The sequence below is a fragment of the Arvicola amphibius genome, chromosome 6 (genome assembly GCF_903992535.2).
Source record: "Arvicola amphibius chromosome 6, mArvAmp1.2, whole genome shotgun sequence".
NCBI classification, from domain to species: domain Eukaryota; kingdom Metazoa; phylum Chordata; class Mammalia; order Rodentia; family Cricetidae; genus Arvicola; species Arvicola amphibius.
The window spans coordinates 145,496,278-145,518,988 of NC_052052.2; the positions used below are offsets into that span (position 1 = coordinate 145,496,278).

General features: G+C 46.0%; 1 protein-coding gene and 1 long non-coding RNA gene across 2 annotated transcripts in view; one reads left to right on the plus strand and one right to left on the minus strand.

Annotated features, from left to right (window-relative positions):
* Positions 1-11,259: 11,259 nt before the first annotated feature.
* LOC119817991 lies at positions 11,260-12,136 on the minus strand. The gene is made up of 2 exons (XR_005285981.1): positions 11,853-12,136; positions 11,260-11,538 (listed from the first exon to the last, which is right to left on the minus strand). It is a non-coding gene; the product is annotated as an uncharacterized LOC119817991 (long non-coding RNA).
* A 459-nt stretch (positions 12,137-12,595) lies between these two features.
* Fam120a (family with sequence similarity 120A) overlaps positions 12,596-22,711 on the plus strand; it is a 91,614-nt gene continuing 81,498 nt past the window's right edge. The window contains exon 1 of the mRNA XM_038335496.1: positions 12,596-13,105. Within this exon, the coding sequence (XP_038191424.1) occupies positions 12,632-13,105 (474 nt within the window). The 5' untranslated portion in view covers positions 12,596-12,631. The remainder of the gene's footprint in view (positions 13,106-22,711) is intronic.

Consider the following 22,711-nt stretch of genomic DNA (forward strand, 5'->3'; position numbering starts at 1 on the left):
TTGGGATCACACGCCTTTAATCCCAAAAGAGAAACAGAGCTCACACACTTGGGATCACATGCCTTTAATCCCAAAAGAGAAACAGAGCTCACACACTTGGGATCACATGCCTTTAATCCCAACACTAGGGGAATGGAGATAGGGGTGATATGGCTGGGCAGAAAGAACTATAAGGCAGGAGGAGACGGGAGCCCGAATGCAGCCTGAGATGCAGTCTGAGAATGCAGTCTGAGGATGCAGTCGGAGCATGCAGTCTGAAGATTTGTAGAGACAGGATTGCCCTTTCAGTCTGAGGATTCGGTAGAGGTAAAAGGTCTCTCTAGTGGCTAACTGCACTGCTTCTCTGATCTCTGTTTTCACCCCCTAATATCTGACTCTAGGTTTTTATTATTAAGACCAATTAGAATTCGTGTTATACCTCCCCAGTTTGCTTTTGATCATGGTGTTCCATCATTAGCAATAGTAAGCCTAAGACAACACCCCAGGAAGAACTCTCCTGAGGAAGACAGATCCGAAGGACAAGAACATCCAGGTGTTGGTGAGACTGGATGGGAGGAAAGCTAACGACCATCAGGAGTAGGATGTGATCACGCACAAGAAGAACTTAGTGTACCAACTGTAGGACTCACAAGAACTCCAGGAAAACATTGACTTTTGGTATGGTGTTTGGAATATCTACTGAGCAAATTGACGTCTACCGAAGTGATGTTTGTCCATTCTAGATGAAGTTATTATGGGCTATAATTGGAGCATTTTACAGACTGGCACTGGAAAAACTTTTACAACAGAAAATGAAAGGTCACCTGGGAGGAAAATGACCTCTTGGCTGGGACAATGGTTTGCCTGGGATGGTTTCACAAATTCACCTAATTTTTAAGAACCTTACTGATAATGGTACTGAATCTGCAGCCAGTGTCTCTTCTGGATCTCTATAATGAAGACTTTTGATATTCTTCGTCCATCTTCTTCTGAGAGACTGCTTCGCTTGATGATCCTGTGATAAGAGGGAGTGATAATAAAAGGTTCAGAGGGAATTACAGTGCACAACAAAGGTGAATTCTACCAAACACTGGAGAAGGGAACAGCTAGGAGGACAACCGGGGCGAGTTTGATGAACGCTTACTCCTGCTGCTCTGTTAGACTACACATGGAAAGGTACTGCAGCTGGCGGAGAACAGCTCGTTAAAACTGGAAAGCTGCATTGGGCTAATCTCGCAGGAAATGAAAATTTGGCCATCCTGAAGCTACTGACATAGCATTCAGGATGCTGTAAGTATCAATCAGTCCCTGTTGACTTTAGGAAGAGTTACTACTGCTCTTGTGGAAATAATACCTCATATTCCTTTTTTTTTTTTTTTTTTTTTTTTTTTTTTTTGGTTTATTGAGACAGGGCTTCTCTGTAGCTTTGGAGCCTGTCCTGGAACTAGCTCTTGTAGACCAGGCTGGCCTCAAACTCACAGAGATCCACCTGCCTCTGCCTCCCAGGTGCTGGGATTAAAGGCGTGCGCCACCACCGCCCGGGTGCAGCTCTCATTCTTGAGGAACCTGTGAGTGCGTTAGAATATGATCAGGGCAAAGAGCATACTGGGTAAGCCTGGAGTTGGTCAGAATCCCGCCACAGAACCCCCAGGACTACACAGAGGCGATGGAGTGTGTGATATGAGCTCTCGCTACAGCCCATGAGGGAAATGGAGTGTGCATCTCTGTGGAAAATCTTAGAGAGCCATGAACGGAAAATTAACTGTTCAGAAACTAAATTGTTGAACTGGCTGAAAAAAGAATCCGTGTCCTTGAGGGCTCAGTAGGGCCACAGAGCTATCTGTGGACGACAAAAGTAAACTTCACCTCTGGAAATCTGAGCTGCAAATAAGGCGCGTGGACTTGAAGCCACTCAGAAACATTCACAAGAAAGAAACACACTGACAACTTACTAGAGAGGAATAGGTCTCTTTAGCATTGCAAAGAATGTGGGGGGAACTTCATGATGTCACTGGCAAGGAAATGTCTCAGATTTCTCGCGTGCTATGAGAAGAGCGATCACTAGCTACACAAAGTAAGCCCGCTGTTGTGCAGAAATGGGTTAACGGATTGTGACTGACTGTCCTGGCTCCCTGAGGGCTGTCTCACCCCCTGGTGTGGCGTCCATACTGAAGCCCAATAGACAACTGCAGCATAGTTTTGGGGCTTCATTGACGATGGTTGAAGGCAGAAGACAGGAAGTTTTTTTTTTGTTTTTTTTTGTTTTTTTTTTTTTTTTGTTTTTGTTTTTGTTTTTGTTTTTCGAGACAGGGTTTCTCTGCAGCTTTTTTTAGAGCCTGTCCTGGAACTAGCTCTTGTAGACCAGGCTGGCCTCGAACTCACAGAGATCCGCCTGCCTCTGCCTCCCGAGTGCTGGGATTAAAGACGTGCAGACAGGAAGTTTTTGTTTGTTTGTTTTTTGTTTTTAAGTTTTCTCAGTGTGTTGTATAACAATCTACATGAACTCTAAGAAAATATAGTTTCTTCCTTAGTGAAATCACAAGAGACTTGTGGAAACTTGAAGACTTGAAGACAGCGTGGAGACCCATCCACAGAAAGCTTGTCAGTTAATCAATAGTTGGATGGAGAGATTCTGCACTTTGGCGGAAAAGTGTGAAAATGGCTGGAAACCACTTAATAGGACTCAAGAACATACAGAGTGGAAGTCGACAGCTCAGCCAGTAAAACAACACACAGTAAAACCTTGTGGAGGTTGAAGAGACAGCGCAGCAGAAAAGAACACTGTCTGCTCCTTCCAAAGGACCTGGGTTTGATCCCCAGCACCTAGCTGGAGGCTCACAACAGTTTGTAAGTCCAGTTCCTAAAGGATCCAGTGCTCTCTTCTGACCCCCCGAGAGCACAGTACACAGTGCACGAATGCATGTAGACAGAACACTCATTCACATAAAATAAACAGAATTTAAGAAATTATTGCTAGGCCAGGTGTGGTGATGCATGTCTCAGCAGAGGCAGGAATAGCAGAAATCTAAAGCTTAATGAAACTATAAAAACTGGTTTGAATAACCTTAATTTCTTATTGCTGAAACTAGCTATCCCGACAGGTTTGGCACCTGAGAGAAGTTATTTATATCAGCACTGGTGAGACCGAGCCATGGAAACAGCTCCTTGATCAGCTGTAAAAGAAACAGCCCAAGCTGTCATTGATGCTAAATTGTTCAGAAAATGACAGAGAGACCAGTAAAGACATAGATGAAGAAAAGGGGCTTCTGGCGCAATGTATTGAAGAACTCCTACCCCAAGAGTTCTTTGTATGTACGTACCAGTGTGGCTTGCTCAAGTGTCAGGGTTCCATTTTCCCGCACAAAAACACAGGAGTTAACCCAGTGAAGATGTCAAAATTGAAGAAACCTCACACACAGCACTCCTTTTAAAAGAGCAGACCACAGCCCGGTGGTGGTGGTGCATGCCTTTAATCCCAGCACTCGGGAGGCAGAGGCAGGCAGATTTCTGTGAGTTTGAGGCCAAGCCTGGTCTACAAGAGCTAGTTCCAGGACAGGCTCTAAAACTACACAGAATCCCTGTATCAGAAGACCAAAAAAAAAAAAAAAAAAGAGCAGACCACATTACAAGCCTGCAGTAAATTTAAGTAAGCATCAAGATGATTATTTTATTTATTTATTCATTCATTTATGTGTTTTGTTTTTTTTTTTTTTTTGGTTTTTCGAGACAGGGTTTCTCTGCAGCTTTAGAGCCTGTCCTGGAACTAGCTCTTGTAGACCAGGCTGGTCTCGAACTCACAGAGATCCGCCTGCCTCTGCCTCCCGAGTGCTGGGATTAAAGGCGTGCGCCACCACCGCCCGGCTCTTTTTTTGTGTGTGTATGTTTTTGTTTATGGTTTTTTTTTTTTTTTCGAGACAGGGTTTCCCTGTAGTTTCTAGAGCCTGTCCTGGAACTAGCTCTTGTAGACCAGGCTGGCCTCGAACTCAGAGATCCGCCTGCCTCTGCCTCCCGAGTGCTGGGATTAAAGGCGTGCGCCACCACCGCCCGGCATGTTTATGTGTTTTTTTTAAAGAGAGGGTTTCTCTGTTAAAAAGCTCTGGCTATCCTGAAACTCACTCTATAGATCAGGCTGGTCTTGTCTATAAACTCACAAGGATTTGCCTGTATCTGCCTCTCGAGTGCTCGGATTAAAGGGTGAGCCACTGCCGCTTGGCTTCTTTTATTTATTTTTATGTGCATATTTTTCCGTGTGAGGGTGTTGGATCCCATGGAACTGGAGTTACAGATAGTTGTGAGCTGCCATGTGGGTTCTGGAACTTGAACCCAGGTCCTCTTGAAGAGCAGCCAGTCCTCTTAACCACTGAGCCATCTCTCCAGCCCCAATTACTTATTTTAAGAAAAAAAAAAGTCCTGTGATGATGGTGCATATCTTTAATCCCAGCACTTGGGAGGTGGTGGAAGGTGTTTCTCTGAGTTCCAGGCCAGCCTGGTCTACAGAACTAGTTTCAGGTCAATGCTACTCAGAGAACAGAGAAACCCTGTCTCAAAGAACCAAAACCAAAAACTAAAACCTGCCATGCCATAATTTGAGGCTCTGTACAGACTGAAATGGGATAGACTATATCAACAACACAGTTACCGCAGTTAAACTGAGTGGCCTTCTTTGCCAGCACTGCAGTCCAAGTGTGCAGGAAGTCGGGTTTCCTCTGTGAGTATACTGAGAACATACGTTCCTAGCTTTTTACATAAAGTAGGCCTTCTATAACAAGTGAGCATTTTTCTTGTATACTATTAAATATCAAACGTATGGAAAATGTGTTGTTCTAGGCTTGGGCTAGCGTAGAGGAATATTGCCAGCACTTAGCTTTGAAAAGGGCCATCTTCTTTGCTGTTTTGTTCTGAGTTCATGTATTTTTTAAGCCTCTAATGATATTTTTCTGTTTTGCCTTCTCAGCTCATTTCTCCCCTTTCATCTGTTACCATGCCATTTGTAGAGAGCGACAGGTTTCCTTATGAGAAATCCAGGGTTTTACCTCAGAATCTTAAGCATGTTTCAGTGGTTAATGCTACAATCATTGTCAATAATAAACTTGACCCTGGAAGTGTATACATACACATGGCATGTGTGCACGCACACACACGCACGCGCGCGCACGCACACACACACACCATGCTTAAAAAGCATTGATTTGATGGATTAAGTCATTGAACTACTTGCCCCAGCAGCTTCTAATCTCTTAAGTGATGGAAACGGCATGCAGTGTTTCCACACGTAGAGATGCTTATGCATCTTTATTGAGAGCCTTTGTAATAAATGCAGACATTGGGCTTTTAGTGTAGTTTGTGGTGCTAAATTCAAAAAGGAAAAAAGGCAAATGAATCAAATTATAACAGGATAGTTTTTTTTAGACAGTTTTCTTGGTGGCAAACCAATTTATAATCGAGGGCTTACTATTTTCAAGGCACTGTCTGGTTTGTCTAAGGACTGGGTCTACACAAATCTTACCATGTGTCATAGACATGTTTTAACATTTAATTTTTTTTAGATTTACGGACATGTTTTACCTTCATTTATCTTTGTGCACCATATGCCTGCCTCATACCTGTGGAAGATAGAAGAGGGTGTTGGATTCTTTGGGAACTGGAGTTAGGATGGGTATGAGTTACCATGTGGGTGCTGACAATCACACTTGGGTCCTCAGCAAGAGCAACAAGTGCTCTAACTGCTAAGCCATCTCTCCAGGCCCTAAAACTTTGATTAATTAGTGTATGTGTTACTGAACCAAAAGAGGACAACTTTGTGCAATTCTCTCCTTTTACATTTATGTAGGTCCTAGAGTAGGGGTCCACATCCTTCCTAATGCCGCAACCCTTTACTGCAGCACCATGTTTCCTGCCATGCTGATAACAGACCAAACTTCTAAACTGTAAGCCAGTCCCAATTGAATGCTTTCCTTTATAAGCGTTGCTGTGGCCATGGTGTCTCTTCACAGCAAAGAAACCCTAAGACGGGGGGTTTGATTTTTCAAGACAGTTTCTCTGTGTAACAACAGAGGTTGGTTGTCCTGGGACTCTGTAGGCCAGGCTGGCCTCAAATCTCAGAGATCCATCTGTCTGCCTCCCAGTACGGAGACTAAAGGTGTGTGCCACCATGCTCAGCCTAAGGGTGGCTTTACACAAAGGACTAGGTGTCATGTAACTGTGATGAAACTCTGGTGTGGAGGGCCTTATGTGGCAGATGATGCTCCAGGCCCAGCTCTCCCGCTCTACATTCTGGGGACTTTTAGGGGGCAGTAATGGTGAGCAGGGGAAGGGCAGTTCTTCAGTCTCAGAGTCTTAGGGTGGGGCTTTGCCATGCTGTCATAGGTCTATCCCCATTGCTTTCAGGATTTGAGGCAGAACTTACTGTTTTCTACATGCACTTTGTTCTTGTAGCACAAGTAACCCAAATCTCTTTGGCTGTAGACCCAGACCTAAGCAGGGAGTCTCCACCATTCTCAGGATGACTGTGCTTTCCAGAGAGAAGCAGGCTTAGGTTTCCAGCCTGGACAGCTTCTCAGACTCTGGTGTAAGGGCTGTGATTTTTCTGGATACATTGTATTGTTTGCACAAGTGCAACAGATTACTAAGTAACTAATCTAGAAATGGCCAAACCTTAAAATCACTTTGTACTTGCATGAATTTCTTAAAAACTTCTTTTGGACTAGGCAATGGTGGCCCACACCTTTAATCCCAGTTCTTGAAAGGCAGAGGCAGGCAGATTTCCCTTGAGTTTGAGGCCAGCCTGGTCTACAAAGTAAGTTCTAGGACATCCACGGTAGTTACACAAAGAAACCCTGTCTCAAGAAACTTACAAAAAAACAAAAAACAAAAATCTGCATTGGATTTCTATCATACTTGAAAATAAAATTTAATTCACTCAACCGTTCAGTAGCTGAGGGTGGTAGTGCACTTCTGAAACCTTAGTACACAAAAGGCGGAGGAGGCTGGAGGATCAGGAGTGGGAGGCCAGCTTCGGCATTATAGTGAGTGCTTTTCTCCAAAAACCTAGAGATTTCGCCCTACATTCTATCAGGCAGCATTTATGGAATGACTAGAAAGTTCTTTCTCTAAACAGGCTTACGGCACAACAGCTTCCACTGCTGCCTGGGTCACCTCTTGCAAGTTGCCTAGGGAACATACACCCCTCATTTCAAAGTCCTCAGCAACTCTTCTCTTGAGCACAGCTATTTCTGATTTGGCCCAGAGCCATCTAGACACAAGTTTGGATAGCATAACGGCTAATAAACAAGAGAACAACAAAAGGAACTGGGGATGTTGCCTGGGGACGTGCTTCTGTACAAGTATGAGGACATGATTTCTGGTTCATGGTACCCACATAAAAACTGGGTATGGTGGGAGCATTTGTCATCCCAGCATGGGATGGGTACAGACAGGTGAATCCTGGGGTCTCACTGGCCAGTTAGCCTAGCCAAAACAGCAAATTTCAGGTTAAACGGAAGTAGCCTTCTTAACAAAAGAGGATGAAGGTAGACAGAAGACAACCCATGCTGACATCGGCCTCCACACACGTGTGCAGGGGCAGCACACACTCTCCACCCTCCTCTAAAGAAAATGTGTAGCATGAATAATAAAAACCCAGAGACAGACACTGGGGTTCAACCTAAAGATCAGAAAAGCAAGGCAGCTAACCACTACTAGAGAGACCTTTTACCTCTACCAAATTTTCAGACGGGGCAATATCCTGTCTCTACAAACCCTCAGACTCCACTGAGTTCCTGTCTCTCCCCCTTTATTCCTCTCTCTGCCCAGCCATATTGTTCCTGTCTCTGTTTCCCTAGTGCTGGGATTAAAGGCATGTGATCCTAAGTGTTGGGATCACCTTTGTGTGAGCTGAGCTGTTTCTCTTCTAGACAGATTCAATTGTGTGTAGTCCACGATGACTTTGAACTAACAGAGATCCCTCTGCTGGGATTAAAGGTGTGTACCACTACTCCCTGGCCTCTATGGCTGCCTAGTATGGTTACTTTGCCCTCTGATCTTCAGGCAAGCTTTATTTGTTAAAACACAAATAATATACCACTATAAAAATGTCAAAAGCAGGCAGTGCTCTCATGTAAGATGAAACCCTGAGAATCTACGTCCAGCAGCAGTGCTGGCTGCTTTCACCCATGTGGGGGGACCTGTCTTACTCAGCCTGAGAAAACAGTGTCCCTGTTTGGTTAGTGACACTAGTGATCTTTCTCAGCAGAGTCAGCAGCTATAGCTGACCTGTTGGATAGGACCTACAGATCTGGCTACTGATGTATGAATCAGTGTCTTGCAATATTTGTGGCTTTGGAAATGAGCCTTGGTGTTGGTGAGTAGGTTATTTTTGTTTGGTCCTGGAGATATTTTGCAATTAACACAACAGCCTCTGGAAATCTTAAAGAAAGAAAAGGTAATTGACATGTCAGTTGTTTGTAGTATGTAATGCATGTTGATCAGCTGTCTCCATTCATGCTAGCTATCACAGGGCTGGAGGACCAGCCAAACAGAACTGTTAGCATGCTGAAAAGGCGCAGGGGACCAATTACAGACCTTTCACTTCCTATGCAGTTCCAAAGTTTGGAAACAATTTAATAATCTAGGGCTAGGAGTCACTCTCCTTTCTTTGTACTCCCAATATGGGATGTGGGAGGAAAACAAGAACATGGTTCTCGAAGGACAGCAGCATACCCCTAAATCCCATTCATTATTCGAGGGGAAAAGGCAGAGGCTCGTTGATTCAGAAGATCTCACTACAATCCTGGTTACAGTACAGACACTTCTGTTCTCTCCTTTGTATCCTGTCCTATAGAAATCGAAGTTCAGGAGCACTGGGTGGGAGTCCACAAGGTATGATGCCCGGACCTCCAGCTTCAGTAAAGAGGAATGTTGGAGAGGTTGGCTTAAGATGGCAAGAAATGGGATAGTGGACACACGAAAATGACACCAAACAGCCTCCACTAGTACTGACAGGCGGGTAAGGAACACCAGCAACCAGGGAAGTGCAGGGACCTTCGGCTGAGTTGGTAAATAACCCATCATATGAAAATCATTTCACGTGTCTGTTCTTTATCTGTGCTGTGCTGGTTAGTACAAGCTAAAGCCATTTAAGAGGCGCGGTCCTCAATTGAGAAACCCCCTCCACAAGATCGGGCTGTAGGCAAGCCTGTAAGGCATTTTCTTAATTAGTGGGGAGGGCGCAGCCAGTAGTGGGTGGTGCTGGAATGTGTAAGCAAGCAGGTTGAGCAAGCCATGGTGAGCAAGCCAGTAAGCAGCTCTCCTCCACAGCCACTGCATCAGCTCCTGCCTCCAGGTTCCCGCTGTTTGAGTTCTTTAAACTGGAGTGCAAGCAAAATGAACTCTTTCTGGGCCAAGGGGCCCATGGTTACAGTGTTTTAACACAGCAAGAGAAAGCCTAAGACAATTGTCCAAGTTAGAGTTTATACAATCTAATTTTACTTTCCTACTGGCTTGTAACTTAAAACTTTTAAAATGTATTTTAAAAATAGCTGAAAGGGAAAATGAATTCATAGCTGTGATGAGAACAGCATTTTTAACCTACCTAACTGAGGAGAAGAAAAGGCCTCCTAATCCCAGAGTAGCAGAAGCCCCCAAACAGGAAAAGCCCTGAGACTGCAGAAAAAGCCTGTGCTCTGTGGGGGCTCTGAAATAATAAACAATCAACAGGTCAGGTCTAGGCAACACTGCAGATTCAAATCCCAAGCAGGGACTACTGTACCTCTTCATAGTCACAGGGTCCAGAGTTAGCTGTGGTCTGGGGTTTCTCTAATCTTGGTTATCGACCACATGGGTAAGAAAGAGGTCTCCACCACAGTTATTGTCAATATTTTCATTAGGCATTGTGTCTCACACCTGAAATCCCAGAACTCTAGAGACTAAGTCAGGAGTATTGCTGGAAATTGAGGCTGGCTGGATTTCATAGTGAATTCCAGGTTATCTCAGGCTATGAGTGAAACCCTGTCTAAAGAAAATCCCCCAAACCCAATCCAAAACTCCCAAACCAAAAAATGGCAATATTCTCCTGCTTTAAGTTGTAATGAATTAACCAATCAGAAATAAATTAAAATGGAAAAGTTAAAGGCAAGCATTTCTCTCACTGGCTTGGAAAATTTTCCACGCTGTGGTTGGCTTTCTTTCTCTATTAATATACTAATTATATATGTTTCTTTCTTTTTTTTTGAGACAGGGTATCTCTATGTAGTAGTGGCTGTCCTGGAACTCATTACATACATCAGACTGGCCTTGAACCCACAGAGCTTCACCTGCTTCTGCAACCTGAATGCTGAGATTAAAGGTATGTGCACCCTCGCACAGTCAGTGATCTTACTTTTATTTGGTAATTCATGTGAAGCCTATGCTTACGCAGTTTTTAACATTTTTATTTTTTGGTTGTTTTTTTTTTCTCAATAGCTTGGTAATCTCTTCATGGAAAGTTTCTCTAATACAGCCTAAAGACAAAATGAAGAAAAAAGTCTTTTAATCATGACCTAATCACATTGTATTCCCAAGCATATAAAAAATTGTAGCATTTTTAAATAGGGCTTACTTTTACCTTGATATTTAGAGAATTTAAGTTTTATTTACAGTGTTGTTAGCCAAACATTCCCCCCATCACTAATCACGGGAGTAGAAAGTGAGGACAAATTCAATATTATTAGCATCTGTAGAACCTGGGAGGTCAAAGAAAGCCAGGGTTCTCCCAGGTAACGTGATTTTCAGAAGGACCAGAGAGGTGGTGACACAGATTTAATGGCCCACCTCCAGAACCTTGGCATTCCTGTCTTAAGATGAAAAGTACATTTCCAGAATCATGAATACTAGCACAAATGGGTTTTTATCCTCCTTTTTTTAAAAAAATAATAAAAGCAAGAATTTTAAAAGAAATAAAAACAGGATGGGAAGTCAGCGGTGGCAAAGGCTGCCGAAGCATGTGCAAGGCCCTGGGGTGTCCACCAGCTCTGCCCAAACAGACCAGCAAACAAGAATGAACCCAAACCTAAACAACTGAATGAAAATATGTGGGCTGTAACCTTGTTAATGAAAATACAATTGACGGAGACTCATGCCCAATCTTGTACACTAACCATGAATTCCAAAACATTTGGCTATTTCGGGGGTGTTATTATTTAGCGAGGCTCTAAGTGCAACTCCACTTTCTACGTAACATGGAATCCTGGCCCCATCACTAATTTCATCCGTAAGCGTCATAACTTTTCGGGCTTTAAACATCCATCAAGGTTCCAACAGCGTTTTATTTACGTCACAGGGGCCCGTGCTTGAGGTGTTATGATCGCGTTACATTGTACACACGTACGAAACGGTCAACGAATAAAAAATATTCTTTAAGGGGGGGGGAACCCTACAGAATTCCGTTTGCCTCTTCTCGGAGACTGACGAGGGCTTTGGGTCCGCGCGGACTTGGTGCTCAGCAGTTCTGCGCGATGGGTCACTCCTGTGTCTGGTGCACCCCGCTCCAGCACCGGCTTGCTCAGAAAAAGAACAGATGAGGGGCTGGAGGTAAGCAAAAACGCTCCTTTAAACTGTCTTCTTTTCTTTTCTTTCTTTTTCTTTTTCTTTTCTTTTCTTTTTTTTTTTTTTTGGAGACAGTGTCTCCTGTAGCCCAGACTGGCTTCCAATGGGACGGAGATGACCTTGAACTTCTGCGCCTCCTGCCTCCACTTCCAGAAGGCTGTCGAGCCCTGCGCTTGTGCCTGCCAGACAAGCACTGTGCCAGCCGAGCCACATCCCCAGCTCCTTCCAGACTCCCAGACGCACTGGCAGGAACTTCGCTTTCAGAACGTTTGGTCCCAGCACTGCGTACGTACCGTCGCCGCGAGGGTTGAGCGGGATCCTCGCGGCCTTCTCAGGCACCCCCGAGGCAGCGCACGTCCGGCCGTCTCCGGAGGGCGGCGCAACGCGGGGAGGCTTGCGGCTCTCGGGGAGTCTCCTTAACCGGGCTCTGACGCGAGGCCGTCAAGTCACGGCCCGGTCCCGGGAGCGACGCCATCTTGTCGCCCCTGTCCTCCACAGCGACTCGCACTCTCAGGTTCCTGGCTCGCTCGCCCGGGCGCGCGACACACGCGGCTGAGGAGGAGCGCGAGCTGCCGGCCACGCCTCCCGAGCTCGCAGCCGCGCGCGGGGCGGGGCCGGCCTCGGAGGCCCGTGGCCTCGGGGCGCGGCCTGCACGGGCGCAAGCGCCTCCCCGAGCCTGCCCGGCCGCGGCCCCCTAAGGGCCCGACAGGCCAAGCCGCGCTCCTCCTTCTCCGCCCCGCCGCCGCCCCGGGGAACCCGGCCGCGGCCCGGCGGCCGCCTTCTTCCGCCTTTCCGCGTCCGCGCGGGCGTGCCCGACGTCAGCGCCGCCCCGCCCGGCCCAGCATCGGCCTCGGCCTCGCAGCGCGGCGGCGGCGCAGGTCCCTCCCCAGACATGGCCCTGGGAGGGTGGCAGCACATGGCGGGCCGAGGCGGCCGTGAGCGCGCCCCCGGCCAGCCCCCAGCCCGCCCTGAGGCTGCCCGCGCCCGCCGGCCGCGCCACGGCCCCCGCCGCCCCCCGCCCCGCCGTCCGCCGGCCCCGCCGCCGCCCGCGCGCGCCCGCCCCGCCGCCGCCATGGGCGTGCAGGGCTTCCAGGACTACATCGAGAAGCACTGTCCGAGCGCCGTGGTGCCGGTGGAGCTGCAGAAGCTGGCCCGGGGCAGTCTGGTGGGCGGCGGGCGGCAGCGGCCCCCGCAGACCCCGCTGCGCCTGCTGGTGGATGCCGACAACTGCCTGCACCGCCTGTACGGTGGCTTCTACACCGACTGGGTGAGCGGCGGGCAGTGGAACCACATGCTCGGCTACCTGGCGGCTCTGGCCAAGGCCTGCTTCGGCGGCAACATCGAGCTCTTCGTCTTCTTCAACGGCGCGCTCGAGAAGGCCCGGCTGCACGAGTGGGTCAAGCGGCAGGGCAACGAGCGCCAGACGGCGCAGCAGATCGTCAGCCATGTCCAGAACAAGGGCACGCCACCGCCCAAGGTCTGGTTCTTGCCACCGGTCTGCATGGCCCACTGCATCCGCCTGGCGCTCATCCGCTTCCACGTCAAGGTGCGCCTAGGGCCGGCGGGCCGGGGTCTCTCAGGGATGGGTCTGGGGTCCCTTTGAACCCGAGTCAAAGTCGGGCCTGGTGCCCTTTGGACTGGGATCCCTGCGGGCTTGGGTCAGGGCTAGGGTCTGGGGTCACTTGGGCAGGGGTCAGAGTTGAGGTCCGGGCCTCTTCGTGCTTGTGTTTGGGCTGGGCCTGGAGTTGATTGGGTAGGGATCGGAGTTGAGCCTGAGGTCCCTTGGGCCAGGGTCAGAATTGGGCCCGGAGTCCCTTGGGGCAGGGTTCAAGGCTTGGCCTAGGGTCCCTTCGGGCTTGGGTTTGGGTTGGGCCTGTGGGACTTTCTTGGGCCAATATCAGGGCTGGACTAGTTCCGGGAAGCCCAGCCTGGCCCAAGCTGAGTCTTGGGTGCCCCTGCCTGTGGAAGGCCAGAGAGCAGGTCTCAGGGGCTCTCAGGGGGCTCCCTCGGGACACTTGCGTGTCACCGCCTGGAGCAGGATGGATGTCGGGCCCTTTAGGCCCGGCGTGGTTGAAGTCCGCCCACAGCCATTCCTCTCCACTTTCTCTCTGGTGTGCTGTGGGCCCATAGACTTGTGTATAAGACAGACACATAAGTTGGTGGACAGACCCCCACCCAAGTGGGACTGGTGGTGTCATCTCCAACCTCCTCAGTCTCTTCCTTTTTGGAGGCTGGCAGGCCACCCGCTGGTTTTAGACTTAATTGTGTATGCATCTGTCGAAATTAACCCGCTCTTTCCCAGCAACAGGTTTATCTTGGAAGCATGTAGAATAAATCGTGACAGTGGATCGCCAGGGCCTTAGGGACAGGCAGATGAAAATAGTGATTGCCTCCAAAGCTGTGCGAGGGGAACCCTGTGTCTAGGCCCGTACTGGTCTCTAATTCTGAAGGCGGACCCCCCTGCTCCTCTACCTCTGAAAAAGATATTTGGAGAAATTGTCTATGGTAGAATTTTGGTATTAGATTTTGAGGTACTGTAAAATTTGATGAGATGGGATCTTGTCAGTTCTGTATGTCTGATGTGAAGGTGGTGGTTCAGAACCAGGAAGAAGAATTTTGGGCATAGGCACAAGATTTTGAGAGCCATTTTTTTCTGCTGTACAGGAAGCATTCGGTGACCTTCAGCGGGCCCCGATGGGTGGGTAAGGAGAACTGCACGTTGTCAGAAAGCTCTGCAGCCAAAATTGGGCCAGAGGAGAATTTAAGGGCCCAGCAGCTGACTGAAAACTGAGCACCTAACTGGTCTTCAAAAGTCTGGATAGCTTGCATTTTCGTGTTTTCTTTAAAACACTTATTTGGGGGGGCGGGAAGGATGAGGCTGTTTTAGTTTTAACACTTGCCTATGTCTTCCAACTTGTTCCTTTCTTTGGAAACTGAGCTCGAGTTGAAAGTTTTAGACTCTCCTCTTCCTGATCATCCCTGCTGGCAGTGATGAGATGGTGGTAGTTAAGCCTAAAATGATTGCGGAAGTCCCGCCCGGGGTCCTGCTGCAATTGGTGAAGTTGTGTTTAAGTCTGTGGGTGGAGGCGGCTGGGAGAGTGGTGATTGGCCCGGGAGCGTGGCAGATACACAGCATGTCATTTCTCAGCTAGTTCGTGTGAGAGGTAATGTGTGCCTCTCACTTTTTCTCTGTAGCCTGGGGCTCTTGGAAGGGGAAAGTGGAGCCCTCCCTCTGTGATCCACCTCTAGTGGATAGCTTGAAAAAGGTCCTGGTTTAAAGTTGTTTAGTGCTGGGAAGTAACATTTAAGACAGTGAGCTTTATTACCTGTTTTTGCTAACAACACAGGGCTTTCTAACATTCAAGAAAACATTGAATATTCAGATTAGAATCTGTGTGTGTGCGTGTGTTCTTGTGTGCTTTTACCTTTTCGCAAGAAATGTTGAATTCTTCTAGATTGTAACTTTTTTTAAAACAAAACACCCCCCTCCCCCCCAGGATCTCATTATATAGCCCTAGCTGGCCTGGAACTATCTATGTAGACCAGGATGATTTCAAACTCACAGAGGTCCTTTTGCCCCGCCTCTGCTCCTGAGGCTGAGATTTAAAGGTTACACTGTCATAACTGGCCAACTGTAACATCTTTGGGCCCTTGTGAATGCCTCCCATTCCAAGTAGGTACTCAGGATTTTGACCAATATAGTGGGTGTTTGGAAGCTAGATTTAAGCCACATTTAAGACAGTCTAGATGCTTTTGATGGGACATGCCTGTTGTCCCAGCGCTTGGAAGTTGAGACAGGAGGATCCTGAGTTTGAGGCTAGCATGGGCTTCAGGGTGAGAACCTGTGGTCTTCCTAGCAACCTCACCGTTTTGAGAAACACGTAAGAAGTTTAGCTTTTCAAAATTTCTTAGCAGCCAAGCTGGGTATGTAGGACATTATGTAGAATGACAGGAGAGTAGTATTGTCTTTTCTGCCTGAAGGATCCTTCATACTCCCTCTCAGCCTGCTCTAGCCTTTGCCATGTAATTCTAGCAACCCCGGTTGTCCATTTTCTCAGCTCTGCTTGAGGAGAGAGCGGGTGAAGAAGAAAGTCTGCCGGAGGTAGGAGCACCATTAATAGCAAAAAGTGACAGCAGAGAGATGTGAAACTGCAGAAAGCAGACAGAATTCTGTCTATTTTTAAACAAGAAAACAGCCCTGTGTAGTTTGGTATCCCTGAAAGCAGTGCAGCATTTATTCTGTGAGGATGATTTTTGAGGGGCTGGGAGATTGCAGGGACCCACCCGGATTTGATTCCCAGTATCCTCATAGTGGTTTCCAATTATCTATAACTCCAGGGATCCAGGGGATCCGACGCCCATTTCTGACTTCTGCAGGCACCAGGTGTGCGGATGTGGTGTGCATAGATACAAGCAGGCATAACATTGACACACATAAATCTAAAAAAAAAATTTTAAAGTAATAATATACATGTTTTAAAAAGGATGATTTTTGAGTCATAAAATTACCTTTAGTGTTCTCTGTTTAAGGGTGTGTGTGTGTGTTGGATTTTTGTTTTTGGGATTCTCATAAAAACTTGAAACAGTATGAGCTATCACTACATAACTGACAGAGTGGGTGAATAAGAAAGGCTGTCAGTACCAGGTGCTAGCAGGTTCTGAGCATCTGGAAATGGGCTGGCAGTTTAGTTTATTACATGTATGGCTGGTGTCTGTGCACCACTTTTGTGCCTGGTGCCTGCAGAAGTCAGAATAGGACATTGGATTTCCTGGAATTGGAGTTACAGATGGTTGTGAACCACTATGTGGGGACTGGAAATTGAACCCGGGTCCTCTGGAAGAGTAGCCAGTGTTCACTACTGAGCCTTTTCTCTAGTGGTAGTTTCTTACTAAGCATACATGTTCTAGCAAATCCCATTAATGGGTGTTTTCTTAATGAGACTTTATTCACATAAACACTAGCATTTGGCCTGGGGGTGTAATCAGTTACTAGAGCATTACCTCATTTGTGTGAAGCCCAGGGGCCCATGCCCAGCATTGTATAAACTGGACATAGTGGCACATACCTCTAGTCTCAGTACTTGGGAGGTAAAAGCAGGAGGTTCAGATGTTCAGGGTTAACCTTGGCTGCATAACACTTAGAGGCCAGCCTAGGCTCTGTGAGACCCTGTCTTGGAAAACAAAACAAAACAAATAGCAGTTGGGGAAATGGCTCAGTTAGTAATGCCTGCTGCACAAACAAGAGGCTCTGAAGTAGGACCACAGCACCCATAGGAGAAGCTGAGCTGGCCCCGTGCAGCCATAACTCCAGTGCTGGCAGAGTGGGCATGGGAAGATCCCTAGGTTGCTGTTCCGTGAGAAACCCTTTTCCTCAGAGATAGAAAGTACTTGAGGAAGGCACCCATCATTAACCTCTGGCTTCCACACATCATATGCATGTATGTGCATGCAGATGCATGCGCGCGCGCACACACACTAAGCTAGGCTCACAAAGTGTGATTCTCTTTATATGACCTTCTCTGAAAGAGAAAGCCGTAGGGATAGGAGTCTAGGAAGTAAGTGGCTGTGAGAGTCAAGCTCTGGAGAGGAGAGCGTGTGAACACTGAGCGACCTGCTGGGAGATAGGTGCACAACTGTGGGAGTTGTGTTTGCTATTCTGGTGATGATAACATTTAAAAATCAAACTGTACACCGAAGCTAAATAAAAATGAATTTTGCTGTATGATAATTACTACTTTTTTTTGTTGTTGTTTTTCGAGACAGGGTTTCCCTGTAGTTTCTAGAGTCTGTCCTGGAACTAGCTCTTGTAGACCAGGCTGGCCTCGAACTCACAGAAATCCTCCTGCCTCTGCCTCCCGAGTGCTGGGATTAAAGGCGTGCGCCACCACTGCCCGGATAATTACTACTTTTTAAAGTTAGATAAATATTGGTAAAGAAATTGATATGAATACCTATGCATATATTATGTTGTGTAAAAACATTTCTATTGCAAAAATACAAAAACCATCTTTTTCACTTTTTTAGTGTTTTTTTAAACAGGATATCTTTTATTCTTTGACAGTTTCATATTTGTGAGCCACTCTTTTGGTCATCTCCACCTCCCTCTTTCCACTCCTCTGCCTTTGCTAGTGTTTTATAAATTAGTGGAGAGCTATAATTTCCTGTCATATTTATTTAGAGAAATCCTTTTTGATTTAGAGAATGCTTCTTTGATACAGTAATAACTATGTTTTTAAATTACTTTCAAATTTATTTGTTTTGTGGTGGTGGGTCGTGTGTGTTGGGGGCACATGTGGAAGTCAGAGGATAATTTGTTTCTCTCCGTGTGGGTCCCTGGATAGACTTGACTGCAGGTGCCTTTGTTTGCTGAGCCACCTCGCCGGTCCTAGCTGCATGTTTTGCAGTTAGTGGATCTCTGTGACTATTAGAAGTTGGCTTATACTTGAGATAATTTTCTTGTGGACCTTACACAGCATTACTTGAACTTGGCATTTGCTGGTCACTGGGAGAGTCCTTTGTGTGCCTTGAGTCATGGTAACCTTTGAAGCCTCAGGGAGTGACTTGTGTTTATTTGAAAATCTTGGTGACATTAATTCACTGGCATTGTCTAAACACCTCTCCTACCACACTGGAGGTGTAGGTGTGAAAGTTTATCCTGAGGTTCCTCAGACCTCATCCTGAGTTCCTTCCAGTGGGGCTTTGGTAATTCAGTGCTCTGGTCTGTTTACGCAGAGCTTACACAAAATAGTGTTCCTGTTTTCAGCCAAGCCAAGAAAACACACTTGTCTTCAGGGCTGATGATCTTGTGGCAAGGAGTAACCAGTGTCAGCTTGGATGCTTACTGGTCCTTGTTCACATTCGCTCTGTTGTTTAGTACTCAGTATCTTACTCGCCATTTTACATGGCGAGAAGCAGCATCTACTGGCTCAGTTACAGATGGGGACTGGGCACCCTGCAAAGGGAAGTGCAGGCTAAAGTCAAAAGTCCAGTTCCATTGTATGAGTACTTTAGGGGTGTGCCTAGTGCTCACGCCCTGGGAGCAGGTTTTTTGCAGTTACAATAGGAGCAGCAGGATTTCTATGTAGAAGAAAATCGTGCATCATTAGATCCGGGGAACTAAGAGCAGTGCTCAGGGACCTTTAAGTAAACAGGAAATACAGTACAGAATTCACTCAAACTGGTCATCCATTAAAAATAAATACTTTTCTCTAGTATGTCAGTTTTGTAACTAGCTCTGTGCTACTTAACGACAGGTAATTTCTTGAAATATTCTTAAACCTAACTGGTGTAGCCTACAGGCTGTTTATATGGAAATCTGTACAGTGTGTGACTGTAATGAACACTGGAGGCAGTTTAGCATACTGGTACTTACAGCTCAAAACAGAAAGGGTGCAGTAGAAAGCTAGAGATAGTATATGCTAACACTGAAATGTTCCAGGGCACATGGCTGCAGCTTACCACTGCACGGGTCAGTAATTTTGTAAGCTAGACAGTATTTATTTCATTTGTGTGTGATACATATCCATAGCTAGACATCTGAATTTCTCCTGCTTTTTGACTATTATGAAAAAATGAGTAGTGTTTCTATGAATGTGGTATGCAAATGGACATGTTAGTGGTATTGGGTAGTCAGGACTTCATGCTTGCTAAGCAAGTACTTTATTGCTAAGCTACATCCAGTCATATATTTAATTATTTCAAAATTGTTTTATTGTTATCACAGTGGTAACCACAGTTGATTTTGTCACGTTATACTACACATTATCAGCACTTTTTAATGTGTAAAAAAATCTTTTTTGTCTATATATTTTTTAATTAATTAATTAATTGAGACAAGATCTCTCTATTTAGTTCTGGATGTCCTGAAACTCACTATGTAGACTAGGCTGGTCTGGAACTCACAGAGATCCTCCTGCCTCTGCCTTTGCTGAGATTAAAGGCTTGTACCACCATGCCCCCGCCTGTAATTGTCTTTTTAAAGTAGTGGTCTGTAGTTTGCCTTCGCAGTTGCTATAACTGCCCTCCCCTTTTCCTCTTCTCTGCTCCTCACTTGTCTTGCCTTTTTACTTTTCTCTCCTCCAGATAGGATATCACCGTATAGCTCAGACTGGCCTGGAGCTAACTGTATAGACTAGGCTGGCCTCAAACTAGTGGCAGCCTTCCTGCTTCAGCTCCTGGGATTATAGACATGAGCCACCACATCCAGTGGTATGAAAGTCCTGCAGAACTGTGCATCCACATTTCCAGAAAGCCAGATTTTTCAAGTAAACCAGAAATCTACATTTCTCTTTGAAGTTATTCTATTTAAGAACTGTCAAGCCAAGCAGAACAGTACTCTAGGCTAGATGCAGTTCTTCAGCACCAGTGTGTCTGAGCTCTGCTTGTTATCTGTTGTTGTCCTCATCCAAGTCTCTTTTCCAGAGTCACACTGTCTCTTCCCACCTTGAGCTCTCTTCAGTGGTCAAAACAATTCAGAGACTCCCTAAAGGCCAAAGGCCGTGGGGTTTCCTTGTTACATGTTCTTTTTCCTGGTGTCCAGTGTCATGTGAGGGGTATCCCATCCACGTGCTCATAATGTCTGACACAGGCCAATCTCTCACGGCATGTCTTGTCTCCCTGCCCTACAGACCAGTGGTCCCCTTCCCTCTTCCACCAATCAGATTTGTTCTCCCCACCAGCTATGTCTTTAACTTGCCTCTTGGCTTCTCACTCTGAATGAATTTCTGATTTCATTGTTGCGCTCCCAGAGCTCTGACCTGATAAGAAGTGCCAACCCCTCCAAAGCCTGTGTTCTGTATTCTTTCTGGATGTCTTCCCCTTGCCTTCTATGTTTCCTTTTCCAAGTCTGCAGTTTTAATTTCACCCATACAGGTTTGAGCCTCAAGATCACTCCCACTTCAGAGTCACCTGACTGTTCCATCTCCTCCCTTCCCCCCCTCACAAGTTCCTACACTAATGACACGTGTAGCACCACAGTCTTCCTCACCTCTTCCTCTTCCTCATTCCCAGCATCCCTGACACAGAAGGCTACCACACAGCTTCTCTGCAAACCCGTTGGCAGGTTCTGAAACCAAATTTTTGGCTATTTATTGGCATTTAAGAAGTGATATAGTCTCATATACAACCAGAATCTAGAAGTGTGAGACACACTAGGAACCAGTAGCATTTCCTGTTGGTAGGTCAGCGTGACCTTGAGCTTCCACAGTTACCCCAGGTCATTCATCGTTCACGCCCTGTAGAGCAGCCTACCACATCTTCAGGAAGGCCTCTTGTCATGTTCAGACTTGACGAAAGCCATTAAGAGTCCAGCTCTGCTCAGACTTGTAGACCCTTCTGCAGCTCTGGCCATTATACCTCCTGCTTCATGGTTTGTACCATCCCTACCTTATTTATCTGTTTAGTTTTGGTTCTGTCACCCATCTTTCCTGATTTCTGTCTCACTTAAGTTTGTCAAACTTCTACTCTCTTCAAAGCCTGTCTCAATATCACCTTGCTTCTTGGGGTGTGTGTGTACCCATGTGTGTGCATTTGGAGGCCCGAGCAGGACTTGGGTATCTTCCTGTATTAGTGGCCACCTATCTGCTTAGAGACTGGGTCTCTCAGTGAGCTGGCAGCTTGTTGTTTTGATTAGGCTAGGTTGGCTCATCTTTGCCCTTCAAAACTGGGTTACAGATGTGTGCAACTGTGAGTCCTGGGGATTTGACCTCAGGTCCTTATGCTTGCAAAACAAGCATTCTTACCCACTGAGCCATTTTCACAGTCCCAACATTCACTTAAACAAACAAACAAACAAAACCAGGGTCTCACTGTGTAGCCCTGGTTGGCCTGGAACTCCCAGAAATTTGCCTATGTCTGTCTCTGGCGTGTTGGAATTAAAGGCATGTACCACTATGCCAGGCTTTGTTTTTTTCTATGTAGAATTGTCTGGTCCAGAACTTGCTATGCAGACTAGGCTGATGTTGGCCTCACAATTGCTGGGTTAAAAGTTTGTACCACTGCTCCAACATTCACCTTTTAAAATTAAAATATTTACTATGTTATTTTATATAGCCAGAAAAATTTCATTTTCTTTCAATATTTGGATCAATATCCATTTATTAAAATGTGTTTTCTTACGTGTTCTTTTCTGTTTCCAAGGGCTTAATTTTATTTAATGTTTACTTATTTTATGTGTATGGATCACTTGCCTGCATTGTGTGTGTGTGTGTCTGCCTGCCTGCCTGCCTGCCTGCCTGCCTATTTATCTATCATCTATCTATCTATCTATCTATCTATCTATCTATCTATCTATCTATCTATCTATCTATCTATCTATCTATCTATTATCTGTATACACACACCGTGTGCGTGTCTGGTGCCCACAGAAGCTAGTAGAAGGCATCAGATTCCCCCAGGTCTGAAGTTACAGATGGTAGTGAACTGTCTTGTGGGTACTGGGAATCTAATGCCTGATCCTCTGGAAGAGCAGCCAGTGTACTTAACGACTGACCCATCCCTGCGGCACTGAAAAGGACTTAATTTTAGCAGCTAACTAAGTGCCTGTTACTACTTGTCATAGACAGTGAAGGGAATTGAGAATTAGGGAAGCCTTTGGAAAGCTTGTACTGGATTGAGCTAAGTCTTTCATGTTAACATTTAGAACTTTTTTCATGCCATGAAATGACATTTTTGAAGGCTTGGAGTAGTTCTTAGTTAGGGTTGACAGATGAGTTAGTTGGCAGTGTCATCAGAGCCCCCAGGGCAAAGGGTGTTAACTGGGTAGAGGCCAGGGATGCTGCTAACATTCTGCAGTGTCCAGAACAACTCTCTGTAGCAGAGAGTTATCTATTCCCAAATACCAGTAGTGCTAAGTCAAGGAAACCCTGATGCAACCAAATCCAACGAATCTAAGTTGTAGGGCTTTTGGGGCCTTTGTACTCCAGGAAGAGAACTTGCAAGTACAACTCAAGTTTCTAAACTTAAATATGCATTTATAGATACACCCTATATTTAAGATATTTTAGACCTATATTACCTTTTATTTTAATTTACTGAAATTTATACTAATGGAAAGAAGCTAATTAATACACAGAACACATTCTAACTTCAGTAAGCAGTTAACTATAGGAGTAAATGTCAAAAGACTGTATATAAGGAAAGGTATTTTAGATTG